Source organism: Lineus longissimus, chromosome 6 (genome assembly GCF_910592395.1).
Source record: "Lineus longissimus chromosome 6, tnLinLong1.2, whole genome shotgun sequence".
Classification (NCBI taxonomy): domain Eukaryota; kingdom Metazoa; phylum Nemertea; class Pilidiophora; order Heteronemertea; family Lineidae; genus Lineus; species Lineus longissimus.
The window spans coordinates 6047881-6073213 of record NC_088313.1 but is presented as its reverse complement, the minus strand read 5'-3'; the positions used below and the strand labels follow the sequence as shown (position 1 = coordinate 6073213).

The following is a 25333-nucleotide window of genomic DNA, read 5'->3' as shown; positions in this document are numbered from 1 at the left end:
CTTAAAAATCAGAGCATTTCTGAACAATGAGGACAAAACTATAGTTTCCCATATTGGCAAGATTCACTGTGGCAGTAGAGTCAAGTGCTCTGCAAGTGTATTTCTTATCCTGTGTGCATACCGATCATTGTCCTGCTCTCTGTTGGGCACCTGGGGAACTCTCAGCTCCTCAATTCGCTCCCTAACTTCACCATGCCAGTGGTCTGGAAAATCCTCCCCCTGATCTTCACACAGGTTGTGCAGGGTCCAACAAGCCAAAATTATATTTGGCACCGCGATGTCACGAAAGTCGTTACGCTTCAGCAGCCGCCTCCAACGACCTTTTAAGAAGCCGAAAGAATTTTCCACCACCATCCGGTTCCTGCTTTGCATGTAATTGAAGCGCTTTTGTTCTGCAGTGGTTTGAGCATTGACAGGGTATGGTTTCATCAACCATGGCAATAGCGGGTAGGCAGGATCTCCTAAGATAACTGGTGGCAAATCTGTTCCACTGACATTCTTTGTCACTCCTGCGAACAGCCTACCTGACTGTCCAAGATCATACAGATCTGAATTGCCCAGAACCCGTGCATCATGGACACTCCCTGGCCATCCAGCCACAACATCACGAAAATGGTAGCGGTCGTCAACATAAGCCTGAACGTTATAACTGTGGTAAGCTTTACGGTTGTAATAATCACACTTAAAACTTTTGGGTGCAAGGATAGGGATATGGGTGCCGTCAATTGCCCCAGCACTGTTTGGAAATCCCCATCTTCTTTCAAAGCCGTCTATAATTTGTGTCGTTTCCTCTGCTGTTGGGAGCTTTATTAGGCGAGGAGCAAGACTATCATTAATAGCCTTGCAGGTTTGCCGCACAAACATACACAGTGAACCTTGCGACATGGCAAATAGATGGCAGATTGTCCTAAGCTCACACTGTGTTGCCAAAACCCAGATCACTGCTCCAACCTTCCGATCAACAGAAATACTCTTCCTCATGTTTGTGTCCCTCTTCTCAATATATGGTTGAAGTGTTCGGCAGAGGAAGTCAAATGTTTCGCGTCGCATTCTGTAAATATTAGAAAAATCATTACAACCATGAATGCTTCATGTATGGCTAGGCACACTTGTGTGTTGTCAACTACTTTTCAAACGGGTCTTTTATATACCTACTAGTCCATGAATTTTGTATGTAGTCCATTAAATGAGTTTTTGTTCAGGTGACGTGCATGTATGGTTTATGCCTTTGTATTATCAAATTACCTACACTCAGGGATTTTCGAAGTAGGGTAAAGGCATCTATTACTATTTGGTTTGAATCTCACTCATGAACTAGTCCATATCAAGCAAGATTTTATACTCGGTATACATATATCATATTTTCCTATTGTCATTCCGTATTGTTTTGTTGCACATTACATTGTGATACTCAAACCTGGCAAGTGATTGTCATGTTTTCTTCTACTTAAGTCTCTAACACATGTAAGTTCATAATGCAATACTTGTACCAAATTTACTAGTCTTCCACTGCCAAAATAGTAGTATTGTTTATAGTTTCAAAATGTAATTCTCACCTGAAATTTTCCATCCACTGCTTGGGAGTAAATTTGTCCTTTACAATGCATTCCCACCAATGAATACTTCTTGGCAATGTCCATAATGATGTGAAATAGAAAAAACATCTATTTGAAAAATTTACAATCACAGTATTTGCACAATACAGTTCTGTAAATGTTGGTAAATTTGACCCTGAGTGGTGAAAATGCCCTGTCTCCCAAAATCTTATTTGAGCCAGTTTGTTGTTATAACTAAAGCCCAGCGAGTTGCAGTATCCCGTAATTCTGTTGGAACAAGTGATTTACAGTGTATGTTTCAAGCAGTAGGATGGAAAATGTAGGGGATAATTTCACATTGCGTTAGGCGAATGGCACCCGGTCTGATACTGTAATACAGTTGTGAACAGAGCATAATACATCGGCTTACACCAATACCATATATTGATACTGCTGAATTAGTACAGTAAAGTTCATATGTTCTGTTTTGATATTCTATTCAAAGAGATTTAGTTTACTTGTTGTACTGTACGTCTTTCCTTTCTGCATGAAATAAAGACAGCAGATTGATAATCAAAGCATATTAGTCTTGATTTCATCTCTGTCTGTGAACCTTGAGCTCAGTGTCAATTCAACCTGACGTCCTTGGAAATGTAGGGCAGCAATACTACTCCAGCGTCCTCGTTTGCGAAATGACAACAACGGAGAGACGGCTAGTTAGCCTACCTTTGGATTGGGATCGGTCTTGCTTGCTCCAGGCTGATCAATGTGGTCAGCAGAAGAAAAAAACGAACAGATCTTCTGTCTCTCTGCCATTTATACGCCCGTATCCTCCTTTTACTCCTATCTACAAACGAAGGTGGAGGTTCTGCAATTGCATATCTTGTCCGTCTTCTTGCAAGAGCTTTCTTCTTCCATACAAATGCTGTAAACACCACCAAAGCAAAAACTCTGCATCTCACCGGCGCCATCGTAAACCATGTTGTTGTGATATTTTCGTACCTCCACCGCCAGGAGATTGTTCAGCGCCACCAATCGACGATGTTAGTGACGAACCGGCCTGGAGCCGGATCGAGGCCAGATCGTCGAACCGTCCCCGTGTAAAAGCGAAAAGAACCGTCCTGAACCGAACACGCCTCGAGACGGTTCAGGAGGGTTGTCTTGAACCAGCACCGTGTAAAAAGGCCTTAAGGGGCATACATGGGTGGATTCAGGCCTTTTATGTAATCCTTAAGCGGTTGGGGTGAGGAACTGGGTTGTTTATTGGGGTATAGCAATTAACACCTTCATGCCAGCACCTCCCTGATTAAACTTGCATTTCTATTCTAGCTGAAACAGCTGTGTCTAGATATCTGAAAGCTCACCCTGGTTGTTCATATAAGGATAACCCTCATAAGAAAGTAAAGACCAGTGTCAGGTGTGAGAAGTGTAAAATCTGGCTTTGTGTCAAACGCGGCACCACATGTTGGCATACCTACCACAATAATCTGGATTTTTGGAGGTAGTATGGCAAAGAGGAACAATTACAGACATATAGTGATGAGAATATGTACTGTTTATTCTAAAAACAATGGATATGTACATAGATATATGACAAACATGTTGATCATTTTTGTGGAACATTTTCGGAAACGCAGAAAATTAAGACAAAATTTGTGTTTCACTTCAAGGGACATATCTTGTTCCTGGCTTGATGGAGTACCATTTCAATCTGAAAACTAACTAACTATGGATAAGTGGGATATATAAATGATGCTGGACTTTGTAATTTAGCCTTCTGGAGTGAAAATAATGGTGGTTTAAGATGACTAACAGTGGTGAGTTGAAATTTTTTTGAAATTTTTTTTCATCAAGTTCACTTATGTCATATACACCCCTATAATAATAAATACTGTTTATTTCAGCACTAATGAATAGACAATCTTCTCAGCTTTCCAATGAGGTATAACACTCTGAATTTGAATGAAGAATAAAAAAGTTATGGCCGATTGAATTCAACTAGTCGTTATATCGGTAATTACGCTCGAGAGGGTGGCGTGTGGGGTTTATTACCCTCGAGAGGATGGCGGTGAAAAGTTTAAGCCCTAAACTCTTTTTTTAACAGATTGTGGAAGAAGCTTTGGCAACATATGATGCAGGTCATGCTTCTGCTAGTCATCAGAGTACCGGCACAGATGCGGATGTCACCCTACTAGAAATGTTACCAGTAATGAGTCCTGCCAGTGAGGTTCACGAAATTGGTGTCCAGACGGATCCAGAACAAGTACTATTGGAAGCCAAGCATAGGCTGAAGAGGCTTGCAAGATTAAATTGTTAGTAATAGGACTAGTAGTGTTACGGACAAAATCAATGTAGGCCTATACCACACTTCTTCTTACTTGTTGACGTAAAATTCTAGCATCTTTCTTTGGGATGGTCGTCAACCACGTCGTCAACAGGAACTTTCTGACAAAGTTAATTAACGTTATTCTCTTTGAAACTCTGGTAACTGGTACAGCTAAGACAAAAAAAAGACCATTTTATATGTTAAACAGGATATAGTCTCCTTTTAAGTAGGACAGGCGTCCACGGTGTGGTCCCGATCGGCAGTGAGAGTTTAGAAGCCAAGAAAGCAACATCACGATAATTATAAGAACTCAAAGTCAAACTATTTTCAATATGATTTTCAATACTATTTCAGAGACATTTTAGAGTCCCCAGCTTTGTAAGTTTGATTCTGGTTGCCGATTTATATCAATTTCTCATTTCTTATATCTTTAGGTAAATTAGCATTAGGCTTATTTCAATGATTATTAATTACAGATTGAACCGCCGCAGCTGCTGACACCAGCTCAGATGAACTACCTTTCACCATCATGAATGCTAAAGCTACATTATCACGAAAGATCTGAAGGATTACAATTAATAAAGGCGTGTTTGTTACAAAGGGACATTTCTTCATTTAAGTTTGATCATAGTTTGAAATATCTCGCTCGAAATTACAAGTAGATATAGTGATTTAGGGTTTACTTGTACATGTAGTAAATTTCTTTGTTAAGCAACTTGTATTTTGATATGTGTCTTTCCTTTTTTAATTCTAGTGGTTGTGACAAATTTCCCCCCGACATTTCTTGAGTAGAAATCAATCCATTGCCAGATATCCCCCGACGTTGTGAACAGTTCCTGCCAGACCAAAATATACTATCGGTCTGTCAGGACACAGACATAACAGACTTCCCGATAATACAGGCCACACAGAAGCCAACCACACCACAGAAAGCAGAGGATCCTCCGTGGTGTTCCACGCTGTGATATTCCTATCATATAATCATTATGTATCACCCTGTATACACATAATTGTAGTACCTTTAAGTTGTAGTTCTTTTGATTTAATATAGGTGTCTCCACCAACACGTTTACTACATACTAGTTGTCTTCTTTCTGTCCTCCTACACATTAATATATTACACACGCCACGGCCCAAGCATTCGCAGAAGAGGCGAATCGATGAGGATGATGAGTTTGCTGCCTCCAATTTAGATGAGTCAATCTCATTTATTGACGAGAATGACAGTGAGAAAAAAGATCCGACTTGGGACCCAAATCTACAATGTTCTTCCTTGTAGGTGCACCTGTGGTAATTGTCAACCCATGGAAACAGTAAGAGAGTGCCGATGCTGCATGAGTATGCAACCAGTCGTCAACAAAATTGCGGAACTTGATGGAGGAGGGGATGAGGTGAAGTGCATCACTGATCATCCGGGGTTCACACCTGTCTGCCTAAATCCATGGACACTAAATACTGCCTGGCTATTCTATAAGCAGCAGTATGGAGCTTATGCAATCAATTGACCACAGCATGCCCAGTATCGGCATATAGCCTATAGACAATTAGTCTGACTGTTATGGGGATATGTTGGGAAAAACAACAGAATTGTTCTTCCATCTTGTGCTGTTCTTTGCATTCGTGCACACTTCCCTCCACCAGGTGAGGAAGAACTATTTCAATTTCGAGGATTCCAACCTCATCGAGAGGAACCACCAGTGTTGGATTGAACGTACAATATTTTATTTATGGCCCCTACAGAACATTTTGTGTACACATGCCATTCAAGTCCTAAACAATATTTTGGCAAACTCCCTTGCATCCGGAACAAGCTAATGAACACTGAGGTCCTTGGCGGCGGCATCCACAACGCATAGTTGTGCACCCTGACTTGCATTTGCAACTGTGACCACCTTGCTGTGATTGTGGTGCTGCATCCAACTCCAGGTCTACTGGCTCGGTCATGTTGGTCGAATCATTAGAAGTGACACACTCTGTGTCCGAATCGTCACTTGGAGGACAATAAATCTACTCCGAATTCCTTTCAGAGCGTCTTCGATGCATGGTTTGTCGTATTGAGAGGAAACCGGTTCTGGCTGTGTAGCTCGCCTTGATGTGCCGCTTTCTTTCGCAATGACAGCCTCCATTAGATTCTCGAAGCACGCTGAGACATAGCCTAGAATTAGAAGTTAAGAAAGGAATGTATTTACATTTTCAATGTGATTATGACTGCTCCAACATGAATCATAATTGACTTTCTTTTTTAATTTTACAATACATCCCCCCTCCCCCCCTTGAAATGAAGACTGCTACTGACTTAATGAATGTGCACCTACCGACTGATCATTCCATTGTAGGAGAAGTGAATCATCTTCGGTGCGAAACGATTCAGGAGGCTGTTGAAGAATTCCACACCACTGGTCTGCCCAAGAGGGGACATTTTCGTTATGTCCTTCAGCAGTTATGGTTTTGTCAACAAATCCACGCATTTGTCACATGCTTCTGTACCTGGAAAGTAAAGTGAACACATTAATTTTGCCCAGATGCACAAGTAATTAATTAAAAGTAGATATTGAGAAGCATCATTCTCCAGAGACAAAACATGTCATTTACATGTCGGTGTACCTGGTAGTCAGAGTGCTGTCTCCAAATGAAAACAATGGATGCTCACCTTCTCGTAACCACACCTTCTGTTTTTCTAGTGGACCATGGCTACATCCCTCGTGCTTGTTTTGGATATGGTCCACACACGACAACCATTTCCTCTCGATCGCCTCCTTATCTCCAAAGCGAGATGACATGACGCACCAGTATAGATGATAACGGATACTTTTAATCCAATCCTTTATTGGTCGTCTGGCTTTCTTCTTGGCCAATTCATCCAATTTCTTGCAGAGTCCTGTAATCAATGGAATGTTTAAAGAGGTATTCTAGTATGAAATGTACATTATGCAAGGAATCAGCAAATAAGCTGAGAATGATGAAGCAAAGCTTACCTTTAACAACATGCCAACAGTCAAACAAATGAGTGACAGCCCAGTTTTCACGAAGCCACTTCTGGATCTGTGAGTGCCGGTCAGTTATGGAGGCCTTGATGTTGTAGCCATCAAACAAAGAAACACTTCTTTTCAGCCCTTCTAGCTCCATATGGTAGCTACTTGCAACCTCATTTTTCTGAAATTGAAATGAATAGAGGTTGAAATACTGCGAATGCTAAATGAGAGCTAGTTCTATATTGAATACTAACTAACAGATTTAGTACCTGGACCAGCTGCGTTGACAGAACCTTCTTCATGTTCATCTCCATCATGACATAGCATCCAAACTTTGCTGTTTTGCCCTTGGAGTCGCATCTCCCGTCACCTCCTATAACCAATTCCCTATCTTTGATAGACTCGAATAGGGCAGACTGGCATTTCTCCCATGTTTTCTGCATGGCATCATGCAGCAGATTCTTTTGATGCCGGTAGAATGTCCTCGAGACATCGCACTGGATTTTGAGGGTTCTGAAGAACAGAAAGTTTCAAACTACAGGTAATCATAAATTGCTAAGAATTATGTGTTGACAAGTACAACTGAAATTTCTTCTCAATTAACCAAAGCAATCTGAGACTCATAACATTCACAAGTGAAAATGTGGTTCTCTACTTACTGAAACATTCGCAGGACATTGGTTGGAAGTGATCCTGTGAACAGGATGGCTCCACTCAACAGCACATTGAAGATGGGCCTCCCTGCTACTTTAGGTTGGCTGTCCCAGTCCCTTGTGCATCCACACTTGTCACATAAAGCCCGAACTGTCAGCATCGTGCCCAACACTCTCTTGAAGCATGTGCTTGGCCCTCCACATCTCATGCAAACAGAAAGGAGCCCAAGGATTGCCGACTCAAAAACAATATACTTGTTTTCATCCAGTGGGAACTTTCTGGGCTCTGCTGTGGAAAAATGATAACATCAAAAGTGTAAACAGATGATCTTTTGGATGTTTGCAGTACGGTACCAGTATTTCAAAGCAATTCATCCTGATAAACACAGTGATTATCAATCAGTGAGTGCTCTGGGTAGCCAAAGTGTAACTGATATCCAAAGTGACCCAGTTGCTGGCAGATTATAGCCTCGGTTTAGTATACCTGGTTAGCATAAACTTGGCCGCCCACTGACATAGATTCATGCATAATATGTCCTAGTTTACCTATATTAGGAATGTAAACAATAATAGTGCCATGCATGGAAAGTGGAGTTTGTCCATCTGAAATGTGCATTGAATTCGCTATTGCAGTACAATAAATAAAATCACCCTCCCAACATCCCTAATCCATTGAATCAAGAATATCCAAATATCCAAACAATTATTTCATTCCATATTCCTTTTTTGGTCGAAAAATATAAATCAAAGTAAGGGTCACTGAATGAATATAGGCCTACACATGTGAAACATTAATAATCCAAAAGAAGTAAGAATATAATCCACCAAAGGAACAACAAAATAAGTTTAACCTGTTCAGAAGAACTGGAACCAGGAAAGATGTAACAAAATTGACAAGGCAGAAAGCACTTGATCTTCACCACCACGTGTTTCATCATGGTTACTAGGCCAATATGCTAATGAGCGGCTGATAATGAGCTGGACAAGCAACATCAAAAATGTGATAGCCACTTCGTTGATGACCAGAAAGGGTGTAAATTGTACTCATTCACTACAGTAAGACATGGTCAACACCATGGAATTGACCTTCCGCACTTGAAGTATCAGAAACAAAATCTATCCCTATTACAAGATCAAAGGAATATGCCGCCTTGCAAACAAGCAGCCTGCTGAGTTTGAGAGATTATAGCAGACAAGTGTATAAACAAATTAACCCAAATGTGTGTAATTAATCAAGCAGAAAGGTCCCTGTACCAGGCTGTATCATGATACCATACACAAGTTGACCACCAAGAATGTTATTGACAGTTTAGTTGAGGGGGAGGGGGCTGTGCTCGGTGGACTCCAGCCATTCATAAGCCTCATACATCAAGGGGTGTGCATATTCATTGAGAAAAGTGGTTGAATTCCACAGCCAAGATGTCAATCAAAGGTCTCCCATCAATGGTCTCTTGTTTTAGACATAGAAACTTTTTCTATCCCAATTAGAAGTTGGGGGTGGGGTGTGTGTTGGACAGTACTCACAATGAAATGCATTTTATGCTCTCAAAAGTGCTTAAATGGAATACATGTTGCATTAGGATTGTGGTGTGGTATGTATCTAACAATATTAAGCATGTTTATTGAGGTAAAAAAAGATTTGGGCTGTGTCAGAGTCATTTCAAATAATGACCCCAGCTATCAAAGCACTATCTGAGATCATAGTGCATTGAAACTGGAATGCACTAGATAGTACACAAACTAGGTCAATCCAGAACGAGGCTGACTTTGGCCTATTTTGTATAAGTTTTGACCCAGGTTGTACACTGAATATGATAAGATGATAGTAGCCTGAAAGAAACATCACATATTTCCTCTCATTAGACTCCCTTCATTGAGTTCAATGCCTACCTCATTTCATCAAATGTAGCCTTGCATGATAGTTCCTCCTCCTCATCACTTTCGCCAATGTCGAGGTCTTCTGATGGATGATAATCTTCATCTTTTGGATCGTCGAACCATTCTTCCTCTGAATCCTCAGAGTCCATCTCGCCATCCTCATCTCCAACAAAGTCGACCTCGCAAACTGAATCGCCCATCTTTGACTTTTTGTGGAAAGGCTCATCTTCTTCAGTGCACTGCATTGCAGCATCAACGGTGTCTGGCACCCACGGCTCCGTTTGTGCAGCTGAAAACATATGAAGGATAGACAATGTTGTCAAACATTTTGACAATGATAGTTACATGCCAGAAATGATAAATTAGGCATAGTGATGCACAGTTGACAACTACTGACTTAGAGTACCGGTAGACATGAGAGCAGGTGTAACTAATTTTGTTACCTTCAGATTCTGTCATTGTCGGAGGTAAAGAAGGGCCAGGCATTGCCTCTGCAGCTGCAGGGAGGTTCTCAGGTGCGATGTCAAGGTCAATGTCATCATCTAAATCAGATGCAGGAGCAGCAGCTGGCACATCAGGTTCCATCCATGCAGGGGGTGTTAAAAGAGGGCTTACTAGCTGCAATCTTTCGCGCTTCTGATAAGCACCCGACTTCCGTTTGGGCATTTCCTCCACATTTGGTGCTGGTGCGTGAATGGTGGGGACTGCATCCTTTTTCAATGATAGCCTGTGAAGAAAAATATAAAAACATTCAAAGATAATAGGCCCTATACTATGAATATGATACATAAAAATGGGCCTAGGCAAACCATTTGTGTGTAACGTTAGGATCAGATCATGAGCATGAGATAGAATACAAAAAGGCCAATTGCCAAGACTGCTAGGGGCCAAGACAATTCTTTCATATAGCCTAGGCTTACATTTTATAGGCTGGATCCAAAGGACAGAATTACAAATTGAGCACAATCTGTCGTCATCACTACGACATGAGGCCTAGGCTATAGTATCAGCCATGTTAGCAAGGAGTTCAATGCATCCATCATCGAAACAAAGAAACAGCTGATCGCAAGCACGAGGTCAACTCAGGCTCCGTGGTGCATGCCGCGACACGGGCCCTACCTGTAGGCCTTCCTTTTATTGATTTATTTTATTGTTGCCGCGTGGTAGACGCATAGTTTACCTTTTCGAACTTGATATACCTTTATCTTAACTCGCGTCGCTGTGTATCAATCGTTTTGCACTTCGACTTTCCGATTTATTGAATCCTTGTGTACTTGCGAATACAAGGTCGTGATTCGAGATATTCTGAGGAGCTCTATATATATATATATGCCATATTAAACTGGATAAACTGGCCTGGATACGGCTCGGCATACGGAATGCTAGGATACAGGGACGAGGCCCGACATCGAAATTGTTGAGACTCTACGTGAAGCAGGAAAAACAGAAAGCTAGTAAGAGACAGGTTAGTGTTTATCATATTTTATTGGCTCGTTTAACTAGTATACAGTCCACCCGTTGTCAGAAGTAAATCGTGGCAACAACGGTTGAAAAAAGACATGGTGGGAAAGGATCCTATTGACTACTTTGATGCATTCTTCCCTCCAGACATTTACCAGCATATTACAGATCAGACCAATACTTTGATGATCCATCACTTGAATTGTCCGATCACTCCAGATTTCATTCCTGGAGGGATGTGACTGTTGAAGAAATGCGTGCGTTTGTTGGCCTGGAAATGTCGATGGGTCTATGTGACAAACCAGCGATTAGTGACTATTTTGAAACATATTGGTTGACGGGCACCCCAGGTTACAGTACTGTGATGTCTAGGAATCGATTTCAGTTGATTCGAAGCTTCTTCCACATGAATGACAACACAGACAAGGTTCCGAAGGGTCAACCAGGACACGATCCCCTTTTCAAGGTGCGGCCAATACTTGATATTGTACAAGGACAATATGTAAAACTATATCAAGCCCATAAGGAAGTTTCTATTGATGAAGCCATGCTTGCCTTCAAGGGCAGGCTTGGATTAAAACAGTATATGCAAGATAAACCCACAAAATGGGGGGTGAAGCTCTGGTCTCTTTGTGATAACAGAAACGGCTTCATGCTTAAGTGGAACGTTTACACTGGGGCAGGTGAAGGGACTGTGGGAGATGTTGTGAGGTCTCTGATGATTCCAGAATATGTTGATCATGGCTACCACCTGTACTGCGATAATCTTTATTCATCGCCTGACCTTTTTGTTGATATGAGGAATAGGAGAACTGGTGCTTGCGGAACTCTAAGAAGTAACCGTGTCGGTAATCCTGTTGCAATATTACCTGCATCCCGAGGAAGACGTAACGATGCTACGGCACGGTATCCCCGCATTACTCTCAAGAAGGGTGAGGACCCTGTCTTCTTCACTAAAGACAACATGTTATGTCTATATTAGTGAGGTTTCGCAACCACCCGTTTAGGCCCTACGACGACGTTTATCTATTGTGTGAGTTTACCTGAACAATAGATAAACGTCGTTGAAGGGCCTAACCGGGCGGTTGCGAAACCTCACTAATGGCAAGATAATGGCACTGTTAGGATGCTTTCAACGCTCCATGACAATTCAATTGTTGAGACTGAGGTTCGAAAACGTGGGGAACAATCTGGTACCGGTCGTCTTGCCCATAAACCAGAGGCTGTGTGTTGTTACAATTGCAACATGGGAGGAGTTGACCATGCAGATCAACTGAGGGCCTACTACAGCTATAAGCACAAGTCTATGAAATGGTATCAAGTTATCTGGCACTTTGCTCAGGAAGTTGCCTTGATCAACGGCTTGATATGTTACAATATTGTGAACACAGACAAAAAACTTGATCCAAAAAAGTTCCGCAAGGCGGTCATTGACAGCCTTGTAGAAAACCAAAGGAACCCTGATCGTGGTGAAAGAAGACATGCTCGTGTTAGCAAGAAGCACCCGCTGGCAAGACTGACCAGTCAACACTGGGAAGGAGAATATGATGATCCTAAGTACAAACCGAACTGTGAAGTCAGTAGTAATCATGCTGCGAAAATCCGTGTTCAAACAAGGTACTTCTGCAAGCAGTGCAATGTACCCCTGTGTAGGCCTCCCAAGAATAGCCATGAAAGATATCACACTGTTTTGAACTATAAGTTGTAAGTAAACTGACTTCATTCTGGTTCCTGACATTCAGTGATACATGGATTATTCTGATGTTTCATTTCTCCGCAAGCAACATCACACAGTGTTGGTAGGGATTTGTTCTCATATCTTCTATGGTTCAATGCCCTGAAATGTGTTATCCTCTGTTTGATGTTTGAATAAGGGCATTTGCAAGCAACATAATAGGACCATTGCAATAACTATGACATAGTAAGTTCAAGAAATCGTTTCAGGACTGCAAGTGAATTTTCAAAAAATATGTCGCGTATAATCAGTGAGATTTTTGGGCATCAACATCATCAAAGGTGATGCCTGAAAATAGAATATGGTATGAACATAGGCTAAGGCATATAATTTGTTTGTTTTATTATAGTTATAGTCATAAATAATACAGAATAGTTCAATAAACTCTCTTTCAGCGGTAAAAATGTCGTCCTCATTAATTATTCAAGATGGCGGGCGGCATGCAAATTAGATCATAACCTACTTTTTTTTACTCGTAAATTATAGAGCAAGCAATACTGAACAACTTTTGTATACATTATTATAGATTATCTCTGACAAATTTCACATGAATTAGGCTTATATTTAGCTATAGCAAAATGTCGAAACACAAGCTAATTCTACTGGCACAGCCAGTTACATAACCTGAATTTTAGCTGGCAGCGAAAGGGTTAACGTATAAATCTATGTATTCTTCATCCCATTACACTGCGGGATCCCTTTTCTCCCACCCCTACTGCACCAGTCTAGGAAAAACTATATCAGGCCATGGCTCACCCACCCTGTGCAGTGGGGGGGGGGGCAGAAGGGGTGCTGCAGCGTAATGACGTTAATTAAATTTTAATCGAAGTGACTGATAAGCCCAGGAGGGCTGGGTGTAACAAATTATTTTGTATATGTATATATGTTATATTTTTTATGTAAACACTGGTCACTATAATAAATAAATAGAAAACAAACAAACAACAACATATAGCCCTTGCTGTTCAGGAGTTCAATGGTGGTACTAAACCAGTTGATAAACTGATGGGCAAACTTGGCATTCCACTGTCAGAGACTAGCCAGGCTTCCATCGATAGGCGAGATCAAGTCCGCACTGCAAAAAGCAATGTAAAGGTTGGTAAAGAGGTAAAACAGAGAAGGAAAACACTGAAATATAGAAAAGCAAGGAAAGTGGACCAAGATAGAACCAAGGAGGGTGCAGTTTATGGGCCTGGACTCTCAGAGACCTTAGATCATGATGACAGTGAACATTCAGAAAGTAATGAAAATGTTGGCGGTCAGCGACGCAAAAAGGCATGGCCTAATAAAGGACCTCAGCCCAAAAAAAGCAGAAAAAGTGACTGAATTCTAAAGCAAACAGCAGGTATTGGTCCTAGAAACAGTTTTGCATTGTAGCTTTCTAATATCCTGACATCAGAAAAAGGTTTGGGAAGAAGAACTGCTGTGAAAGTGTACTTTCAACTTTGACGTCAATTTTCTCAAAATGTAATTTTTTGTACAAGTTTCACTCCCCTGATGTAAATACTGATCAGTATTGTTTCTTGCATGAATCATCTTTAGGTATACCTCTATGCACCAATACAATTCATTTCCAGTTATTTTATACAATTTTTTGAAAATTTGAGGGAACTTGTCAAAAAGCAGCTGAAAATTTTGACCCCCCCTATTTTGCTGGATCTTTTTGTATAAGTGCATATAACTATGACTAAGAAACATCCCTGCTTTGGTTTGAATCAAAAATCTCTTTTCATTTTTGAGACAAGAGGCCCAAGGGCCTGGCGCTCAGCTGAGTAATGCCCGCTGTACACGATCCCTCAAAATTGGATGAAAAAAATTTGACCGAAAAGATTGATCGTGTATGGTCGGAAATTGGATGAAATATTTTCCATCAATCAAAGATTGATGGAATAGAGCCGGTCCTATTTTTGAATGACGAATTGATAAAATTTGACCGTGTACAGCGGGCATGGATATTTATTGAACAATTAACCCTATTGAATTGAATTGTTTGTGGGTTCACCGAAATCAATGATCGTCCATTCCTCCTTCATGATGACGGTGGTTATGCAATTTGACGGGTTTGTAATGCAAGGCCTAGATTCCACAGTTTGCCTCTCATAGACGACAACATGGGCTGGACGCAGAGGGCAGTGGAAATCATGATAGAGTCGTATAGGGCCCACCCAATCCTATACAACACTAAAGATGCCCTGTACCACAATCGCGTTAAGAAGGAACTGGCCTACCAAGAGGTACTTGAGGATGTCTGCAAGGAAAAGAGTGACTGCACGGTTGATGACGTGAAGAAAAAAATGAACGGGCTACGTAGCAACTTTGCTAGGGTATGGAGAAGATAAACAAGACCAAAAGAAGTGGTGCTGCGGCAAAGGATGTGCACAAGCCAACCGTATGGTGGTTCCAGAAGCTGCTCTTTCTTAAGGACCACGTAGAGGCGAGGCCCAGTTCTTGCTCAATGTCGAGAGGCACAGATTGCAATGAAACACTTGACAAGGTAATTAATTCTTGACATCATTTTATTTCTCTGACTACAACAGAATTATTCACTGACTGTACACACACAGTTATACAAGAATGGCTGCCTCATTCTACGCTGCAAATTTACCTTGCCACGATACTCGACCAATATTATTGACATAGGAGCAAAGGTAGTCTCTCTGAGCCCGAGTCGCATTTGTAGACCTGTTGCCAGCTTGAGATGAGATGCGTTCATATGCTACTTCCGACTTTCTCACCTCTCTCCAATCACCATCTGTTACCTGGCCTCTGCTCGTGTCTTCTCTATCCATGGAACTAGGAGGGAAGTACCGAGCAGGGCTCCTCGTGCGGAGATAGTTGTGAAGGGCGCATGTAGCAAGGATTACTCTCTCTACCTTATCGGGTGATAATAACATCGGTGCAAGAAGGACTCTGAAGCGATTTGCCAGAATCCCAAACGCATTCTCAACAACGCGTCTCGCCCTGCTCAGCCTGTAGTTAAAAATTCTGTGGTCAATATCAAGGTTTCGGAATGGGTACGGTTTCATCATGTAAGTATGCAGAGGGAATGCATCGTCTCCTACCAAAAAATAAGGAATTGGGGCGGTACAATATTTCAGGGGTTCAGCATCTGGAAAATCTATACTTCCGTCTACTATAGCCTTGTTTAGGTCACTTTTAGCAAAAACACCCCCATCTCCCACACGGCCATTTGTCCCTGCGTCAATCATAAGAAATTTATAGTCTGCATCAACCAAAGCGAATAGAATCAAACTATGGGTATTCTTGTAGTTGAATGAAACGGCCAGGGGCGTTTTAGTAGACAGTTACAGAAAGTGCTACAGTATGTAGGCCTCTCATAATTTATACATGCATCTGTGACCAGTTCAGAGCCGGCCCTGGCCAAGTGGTGAATCCGAGACTTGTGGTTCCAAGCTTGTAGAGTCTAGGTGAAAATGATAGTGAAGAAACGTGCCACTCCATGACAATGGTGAATATATTTTTAACTTTGACCTCAGTGACCCTGACAGGTAGGTCAAATAACAAACCAGGGTGATATGTGATGTAAACACATCTACCTGACCATAACAATTTCATCACTCCTTACACTACAGCAATCGGCAAAAAACGATTTCCAAGATGGCCGCCTAATTAAATCTATGGCACCAAATAAATCAAAAAATGAAGAAAATGTAAGATAGAACTCAGAAAAGAAAAAAGGAAAAGATGAAAAATAAAAATATTTTTGGCTGTCCTTGACCGGGGTTTGAACTCACGACCTTTGGATTGCCACAATACGAGGAAAAACCCACAAAACATGCAATTTCGGCCATATTTGAATTCCGATCTGGCTGAAACTTGGCATACAAATAGTGGCTTCTTAGATGCATCATTACAAAAAATTAAAACTCTTTACATTGAACAACGACAAAACGTACCAAGAACGGTAAAGTTTTCAACTTTGACCTCTGTGAACTTGAAAGGTGGGTCAAATCAAAAACCCGTAAGATATGTGATGTATCCTTGCTGGGAGTACCTACCATGAAACTTTTATCAAAAACAAATCAGTAATAAGCGAGAAATCACACTTTTTGAGTTTTGAGTTTGGGCCCCCTGGTGGCCAAGTCAATAATCAGACCGAACCAAAATTCAGTGTAAAAGGTCAACTGACCTAGGGGGTCATTTGTTCAAAGTTTCAAGTTCATAACTGTTGCGGTTGAGAAACGTGCCATAGTTACACTCAAACGGCAAATTTACGCCATTTGACCTCTGCGACCTTAAAAAGTAGGTCAAATCCGAAAAATCGTGCAACATCTGAGGAAACCTTGCTAGGGGTCCCTGCCATAAAAATTTCATCAAAAACAATTTGCTAATAAGCAGGCTATTGCACTTCTTACTTTTTCTGTTTTGGCCCCCTGGTGGCAAAGTCAAGAATCAGATCAGGCTGAAATTCAGCACCAGAGGTTATCTGATATAGGGGGTTATATGTACTAAGTTTCAAGCTCATAGCTTTGGTGGTTGAGAAACGTGCCATAGTTACACTCAAACGGCCAATTCACGCCATTTGACCTCTGCGACCTTGAAAAGTAGATCAAATTAAAAACCCGTAAGATATATGATGTATCCTTGCTATGAGTACCTACCACAAAAGTTTTATCGAAAACAAGTCACTAATAAGCGAGATATCACACTTTTTAGATATCCACATTTGGCCCCCTGGTGGCCAAGTAGAGAATCAGATCGGACAGAAATTTAGTGTCACGGGTCATCTGACCTAGGGGGTCATGTGTACAAAGTTTTAAGTTCATAGGCCTAGCGGTTAAAAAAACGTGCCACTGTTTTAGAACTAGGATACGACGGACGACGACGACGACGACGACGACGACGACGACAACGACGGACGACGACGGACACTGCGGTATCGTATAGACTCCCCTACGGTGAGCCAAAAAGTAGGATCCACACTTCAGAGGTGGGCGAAAAGTCACATGTTTGCCGTCGATAGCTCCAAGACAGTGGGATAGATTCCATCTGTACTCAAAATCTCTAGAAACCTGAAGCCACTCTTGTGCGTTCGCTGGCATCTGAAAAAAGGAAAAGTTGCAATGTTAGCCTCCACTTTCAGGACTCCTCTGCTAATGACGACTCCGACCAAGAGTTGCATGATGAATCACCACGTCCTGGAACGCCATCGGTAGGATACTCAGCAAAACCGTGCACATCCCAGGAACCGAGTAGACCTAAACCAAGGGCGAAAAAGAGTCGTTCTGTAGAGGAGTCGATGTTGCACACAGCAGCTGATGCTTTGACTGAATTGAAAGATGCTGTTGTCAGCTCAAACATGAATGAAAGCACTAGTACACCAACGCAGAACGAGGACCAATTTGATATTTTTGGTAAATTTGTGGCTTGCGAAATGCGCAGCCTGCAGCATGCTGACATAAGGCAAAGTGCAAAAAGGAAAATAAACATGGCGCTTCTTGATGCGCAAGAGTCTGAGTTGGGCAGAAATACTCAGTTGACTAGAAGAGTCCCTCCGCAGCACATTAATAATGCAACAGTTCCTCCTGGAAAACATGGTTACAACCAGCAGTGTTCCATCATGACGTATAACGGTCAGCCTAGTCGTAAAGATTTTCCAAATGTAACAACTTCAAAGGCATGTAGCATGGGGAACACCGCTGATATTCTTGGTAATGCCATGATGCAAACATTTTACAGTACTGAATGATTGTGCATTTAAGTATTTTGTTATTGTAAAGTCAGGTACAGCAAGAAATAAAAAATGGTTAAAAGGAAAACATTGCAGTGTCATTTTCATAGTGTGCGTATTACCTTTATGAAATGTCCTTTCAAAACCGTGTAGAGGGCATCGCACATCTCTGGAACAATTCTACCTATCGTGCAGGCGCTTATCCTTGTTGAGAACTCTAGACTTTGGAATGTTTCTCCAGTTGCCAAGAAACGCAACGTCACCGCTAAACGTTCGGCAGGAGTGATTGCCTGGCGCATATTGGTGTCTGACCTATAAACGTATGGAGTGACTCTATCAACGAGATCAGCAAATATCTCTTCATCCATACGCAGATAGTTTTTGTAAGAAGCGGGGTCTTCCAGCCTGAGCTCCTCGTTTAGCATGGCATGTGCCCCTTTGGATGCTCTTCGAAGGATCCATGGCCGTGTCCAATATCGGCGTCGTCGTCGTCGTTTCTTCTTCAATGCGGCCATGGCTATTGCCATAGCAGCAACGGCAGCTGACGCAGCAACGGCCACAAGCAGTCTTGACTGCACGGGAGCCATTTTGTGAATGATTTGATGAAAATGATTGACCGTGTATGGCGGGACCCTCTACATACAAATTTGACCAAAAAGATTGATGAAAAAGTTTGATGAAAATGATTGACCGTGTACAGCGGCCATTAGCAGATATAATTCATAGTTTAGCAGTTTTACTGATACTTTTAGATAGATTTGGCAAGGACTATATATCGTTACAATAACCATGGATGCTTCAATTTGTCAACTGTGAAAGATGTAAGTGACATCACATGAAGTAATGCAGTGCGAGTGCGACATTTCCAATAGAGCCAGGATCTATGTCACATTGACACACGGACAGGATTGGTTTTCCTTCTGGTATCAAAATTGATGTCCTCATACTAGTATGTCCTGAAAAGGTGTTTGGACACTTACATGATCATTGTACCGTTGAGCTTGGGTCTGGTGCAATACCAACTTGAAATGGGGGGTTAGTGGATTTAGCAAAGTGTTTGGGATGCCCTGTATGTGAAGAAGTAAGATAAAGAGGTGCTTAAGAAAATTAACTTTATTGTTAAAAGATTGACCTGACCTGCAGGTGATTGGAATTTAACAAAGGTTGATTGCAATCATGGAGTAAATTCTATAAGAATCACTGATTTGGCAAAGATTATTACAAGACGTCAAGATGGAAAGTGATTGTACAGTGTTGGCTGTAGCACCTGGTGACTCCAGGAGGAACATGTGAGACAGCTGGCGTGTTGCCAAATCCGGACCTACTTTCCGTCAATGCTGAATACGTCGATGAGAGCTCTCGAACTATCATTCCATGCAAAAATTGGCAATGACAACACCACTAATAACTTCAAATTATTTTCCGGTTATGATAACACAACACGCATCTTCATGATCATGATCTTTCTCAAACTAACTGAATGACCTAATCGCCTTGGACGCACAACCACATATCAATCCGCCCCGACGATCGACACACCCATTCGATTCGATAACACTCGATACAGTTTGATAAATAAACAAAGTTTTCGTGCTTTTAGCTGTCAACATCAATGGCTATAATATACTCCTGAGGAATAGTAGAACTAATAGAACTAATTTGCGAAGTTTGTAATAGTTTGAACACAACTCAGAACATCACCCATCAGCTGGACTCAGATCTGCATAAATAACGATAAATAATGAGGTCGTCGCTTCAATTTCGCAAAGAAAGTTGACTCCATGCGAAGGTTGTTTTGACCAAATTCCGTTGAACTCATCGTTATGAGGGCATTTGGAACACATTCTCGTTGATCTTTTCTATTAAACGTGTGAAGTTTCGTACCAAAATACATTTCCGTAAAGGCTTAAATAAGAAAATTTGTCACTTACAAAATCATCGCTCCGGTAGAAATAAAAAGGTCACCGCCATTTTCTTGATGATAGTACTCCAGGTAACCTTGACCGCGCAGTGGAGGGTCAAGCCGCCTCATCAATTTACACCAGACGAGCCGTTCATACATTGAATGCACTGGCAATACCAGCAGTCCGGTATTCCCTGGTTCGAGGTTTTCATGTCAGTTCGCGGCGGGAAATTTAAAGCGGAGTCATCCAGGGTCAAACAACAGTTTTGCTCAATACCGCCAACTGGTGATATAAATCGACACTAATCTATTTTATATCAAAACTTCTGTATCATGAAGACCTTTTCAACTTTATTTCAAGCTTTTATCTGCTGGAATAGAGCGTCAAAAAATTGTTTTTTCATTTATGCATTTTGCCCCCTGGGGAGCTGAATTTGAGTCGAATCGCCCAAAAATTTTTCTGTAAGCAACATTTTCTGCACTGTTTATAAGCAAGACTAGATTTGAAGTGCCTCAGTTGTATGATTACAAAATGCCCAACTTTGTCCACGGACGGATGGATGGATGGATGGATGGATGGATGGATGGATGGATGGATGGATGGATGGATGGATGGATGGATGGATGGATAGATGGATGGATGGACGGACACCACTCGAATAGCTATTTGACTAGCTCAGCTGACTGAAATGAAACTTGTAAAATGACCATATTTGACATTGATGACCCCGTTATCATGGCAACAAGGGTCATCAAGTGCAAATTACTGATGTTATTATTTACATGTCTACATACTTATATAAATAAACTAATAACAAGCAAAAAATCATCATTTGAAAAAAATTGTTTTTTACCCTCGGACCACCTAAGTTAAAGGAAGGATTTTGTCACAACACTGAAAATTGCAATAATGCGACATGTGCTGGCAGAATGGGTCACAATGAGTATTAAAGAATTAGTGATGGTAAATCCATAGATAGTATAATTTTTCTCCTTGGAAAACATGACCTGCTTTGTGAAAATCAGAATTCAGATGGAAATTAGTGAAAAGGGGGAGAGACCCCACCACTTGATTGAAAACAAGGGAGGATTTGGCATCTAGGGTGTCGAAAAAGGAGGCACAACTCATGAAAGCTGACCCCCAAAATCCACCACTGAAAATGATGTGATGGAAAGTCATTTGATGCTTCTACTGAGCCTTTCGAAACCATTCACTCAGTAAAAAGATCTGCTGGTAGCGACTCATTTTTCCAGCACAGCCACAGGTGTCAAGCCAATAACAAGTAAAAAACATGTACAACTTTTTCAGTTCAAATCTAAACAGAATACTGTAAATAAGTGTAAATTGCCAAATTTTCACAGGCCTTGTTGTTGGTATAAAATATGACTCACAAAAAAACACGACATCACTGAAATAATTACCACAACTATATCAATTTTTTCGAAATGTTCAAAGGTAAAGAGACATGGAACTTTGGCTCTTCACAGCTCTGTTAACTCCAAAATATTTGCGACCACTTTATTTGCCGGTTTCGTGAAATTGTCAATACGCTACATCAAAAGTTTGTAAAATTTTCAACTTCAATTTTATTTTCTATTTTGCAACCATCTATTTTTCCAATTATCTGTTGACGAGAAAAAATAAATAAAATAAAAGGCACACAACTTTTTCTGGGTTCACAGTATATTTTTTAGGAACAACCTGTAATATTGTAGCATATATTTTGTGACATGGTGCATGAATAAATGTTGGAAATTAGAGTAGTAATAAACTACTTACCACTTTCGTAGCACATATTAAAATCGATGCCTCCTTTTATGACACTTGTATAATTTGTAAGAGTCTGCAATGTTACTGTAAGTTTTTTGAAATAGCTCTGGTACCAGCCAGTCTATCCAACGTAAGTAGTCCTTTATTTCCGGAATGCTGATCAACGGGAGATATTTCCCGATATGCTTCCTTTTCCACCAACCTTTGGGCATCCTTGCTCCCTATCTTTGTGTAGGAATAACGAAATGCTCCACTTGAATGTACCTGGAAAAGGAAATGAATAGGATTAGCTCGGTTCCCTTGGCAGTGGCACCCTTGGTTTTGAGTGTCATACGAATGGTCAAGCAATATAGGGTTCACCGCCTTCCAAGGCAAGGGTTTGTTTACAAACAAACAGAGGTACCTACCGTACCAGCATACAATACTGTACAAAATGGTCACTGAAGTACACAAAACTCACTTATTTGGAGGAATCAAATAACCTAACTTCTATTTAATCAAAGTGTTTTGAAAAGCCGTTTCGAAACCAACTTGATTTCGAAGACGGCTCGTTTCAGAAAGTCTAAAAATAGGTTAAGAGATTACATCACCTCGCGAAAACATGTCATTGCATATTGTGTAAACTGCTGACAACAACGGCGCCATTTTATGCAAAATGGCGCACTTTTTAACCTCGTCAAAATTACTGTGACGAAAAAAGAGCATCAAGATTCATTTTCTCATATTTCTGAAATTACAAAAGAATATTATCAATCACCAATGGAAGGACCCTATTGAGAAATTTGATGTAATTTTTGTTTTTATTTAATCGTTATCGGTCACCTCCTCACATATTGCTGCCAGGGGTGAAAGACTTGGGTAAAGAACGACTCTGGTGAGGAGATTGATAACTGCACGTGACAATAACATTGACGGAGGAAGATGCCGGCTTTGCGATTTTCTCGTCAATAATGTCCGAAATATGACTTTATTTGATTTCGAATTTGGTGCATATAAACATTGTACAGCTAGGCCTACATAAAGAATACATTAATTTGGTAGATTATGTAGGCCTAGATACATGTTCACTTTTTATAAAATTTGCACAGTTTTTCCGGATTCTTTGATATGCAAATGTACATTTCCACGTGCTTTCATCTACGCGGTAATTCTGATATCCTTGCATCGACGTATATATGGCGTAAATCCTATTGTCTCAGCCATACGTCCATGGATGGTTCATTCGACTAATGAGTAATCGACATGTAGGCCTACATCCTACATGTCGGCCAACATATCATTGTCATATCAACTCGTGGTCTATATGAACATGATGAAAGTAGAAACTGTTCTGAGGAAGCACTCGTAAAACTAAAAGTCAGCCAAAATTATCTGGAAGGTAACCTCTGCATTCTGCTTTTGCTGCAGTATCGTTCCTCCTTAGGTTTGTTTTTGTAAAAACACATCGCACGTGGGATCGTCGCTTGTGCAAATAACAACATTGTCGGACTGGGCAATAACAATTTTAGCCTCGTCAATATTTATCTTGATTCCCTTGGTATTAACCCACGCCATCCCAGGATCAACTTTTTGTTTTTATTCTTCAATAATTATACCGATGTAGGTGTCACTGGTGTTGTGCCTGTTGCAAACCCGCCCCATCCAATCTGCGATGGTGACTTTTGAACACCCACTTTCCAGGTGTTCCCGATAGTGGCGCCACTGTCTAATCGTGAACAATGTAACAGTCGTTGTAGTATTATATGCACCGAGCATATCCGTTAGTTATATGAAAAAAGTATTCCAATAAAAAAGATGTACTTTGGCATAAAAGAATTCAGTCACAAAATATCCAACTTTTATCGCCGTTTTAAGAATTTCATTATGTTCGCTCTCCAAGATAGCAACACTTTTTTAAATGTTTATTCGTAACTTGCATGTATTGTATTATTTATGCCAAAATACATCCTTCATCTAAATATTTATCAATATAACTAACGGATAATGATCGGTGCACACTACAACGACTGTTGGACTTTTCATATTACACACGCTTAGACAGTGGCGCCTCTATCGGCAAAAGTAGGCAAGTTGGTGTGCATTGAGATTTCACGGGTAATGAAATTAGGGAGTTTTCACAAAGCCACCGAAACGTCAACGCGAACGTCTATCCCACTGTCTGACCTCCTCATAACGATGTCGAACAAAAGGATAGGCGTTCGCGTTGGCGTTCCGAGGACTTTGCGAAAACTCCCTATCGTAAACAAACGCGCGTGCGCAGTTCAAATGGTAAACAAATGCACGTTGGTGATTGCGGACTTGTTTTTTTTCCCGGGTTTTTTAAAAGGGTTTCTTAAAGGGGGACTATTGGTAGGAGCTAGGGGTGAAATTGGTGGTATTCATTTAACGAATGATATGTGCAGTTTAGGCTTTATCGTCATCATCATAATCATTCATCCATCATTTAGGCGATGTGGCCCATAAATGGGGCCTTTGCCTCGAGGTTTTTTGTTGGCGCATGGTCTTGCAACAGAGACACAAAAAATAAAAAATAAGATAAAAATGATTTATTGAATTTAGTCTTATGTTGTAACGAAAAACGGTCCTAGATACTTATCGTTAGGGCAGATTTCGTTAACACACAAGTTACAGATGTAAGCCCTGAACTCGTGTTTTGGTGCGAGTGCATTTTTTGTTTATTTACATGTGTTGGATTTGCCAAGTTCGCCATGAGCATCCAAAAACAAACCTATTTACGAAGATTTTGTTAGATGGATCTCTCGTTATTTCCTTTCTGGGCATGTCCGCCTTGTTGTCTTGTTTATCACACGGTTAGTCCTGATATGTAGAGGTGCCTCAAAAAGGATGTTCACTCTGTTCTCTGTTGATATGAATGGACAAATTTGGTTAGGAGTGCGAGGAAGAATGAGTTGATTTTATATTTAACAGCATGACGAATCTGAAAGGTACGTCCGATTTCGGATTTGGCTGAAAAATAAGTAGTTGTTTGTGATATGATTGTATTACTGAATAGAACGGTAATGATGATATTACAGTGTTATTTACAACATTAACACTGCTACTTACAAACGCATACCGGACGCTGCACAAAAACAAAGTTTTAGGGTTATGGATTTAATCGCAAGGTTATGACGGTTTTTACAGCAGCGAGGCAGATTGCCGAGCGCTAGCATCTGAATTTTCTGTAATAAAAAGAGAGAGGATCTATGAGTACGATAGGGAAAAGATTTGATTGTAGATGAAGGTTTGAGATTTGTTGCAACACATCATCTGGGAGAAGAGCAGAAGTCTGTATATAGTTTTCCAGTGGATTACTGCTATAAGGCTGTTTGGTAGTGATGGGGTAAAGGATGATCCTGGGTTATGGAAAGGATTAAACATTATTTCGAATCTTCTCATGAAACACA

The 25333-nt window shown here is 40.9% G+C and overlaps 2 protein-coding genes across 4 annotated transcripts; one reads left to right on the top strand and one right to left on the bottom strand.

Moving 5' to 3' along the window:
- Positions 1 to 14: 14 nt before the first annotated feature.
- LOC135489052 (uncharacterized) lies at positions 15 to 23394 on the bottom strand. 3 transcript variants are annotated; one of them, XM_064774146.1, is made up of 10 exons: positions 23310 to 23394; positions 21936 to 22190; positions 9808 to 10091; positions 9377 to 9653; positions 7493 to 7775; positions 7103 to 7346; positions 6837 to 7014; positions 6512 to 6739; positions 6177 to 6348; positions 1063 to 6016 (listed from the first exon to the last, which is right to left on the bottom strand). In XM_064774146.1, exons 5-9 carry the CDS (start codon positions 7693 to 7695, stop codon positions 6302 to 6304), a joined length of 900 nt encoding a protein of 299 aa, XP_064630216.1. In that variant the 5' UTR covers positions 7696 to 7775; positions 9377 to 9653; positions 9808 to 10091; positions 21936 to 22190; positions 23310 to 23394; the 3' UTR covers positions 1063 to 6016; positions 6177 to 6301. The 3 variants fall into 3 exon arrangements, with proteins under 3 accessions (XP_064630215.1, XP_064630216.1, XP_064630217.1); XM_064774147.1 differs by lacking the exons at positions 9808 to 10091; positions 21936 to 22190; positions 23310 to 23394 and having other exon boundaries at positions 9377 to 9759; XM_064774145.1 differs by lacking the exons at positions 6512 to 6739; positions 6837 to 7014; positions 7103 to 7346; ... (3 more) ...; positions 21936 to 22190; positions 23310 to 23394 and adding an exon at positions 15 to 1051 and having other exon boundaries at positions 1557 to 6016; positions 6177 to 6286.
- Positions 11079 to 11807, top strand: LOC135489490 (piggyBac transposable element-derived protein 4-like). The gene has a single exon (XM_064774870.1). The coding sequence runs from the start codon at positions 11079 to 11081 to the stop codon at positions 11805 to 11807; it is 729 nt and encodes a 242-aa protein (XP_064630940.1).
- Positions 23395 to 25333: the final 1939 nt, after the last annotated feature.

Coding starts and splice junctions, on each gene's coding strand:
- LOC135489490 (XM_064774870.1), top strand. CDS start 11,079: ATGCGTGCGTTTGTTGGCCTGGAAATGTCGATGGGTCTATGTGACAAA.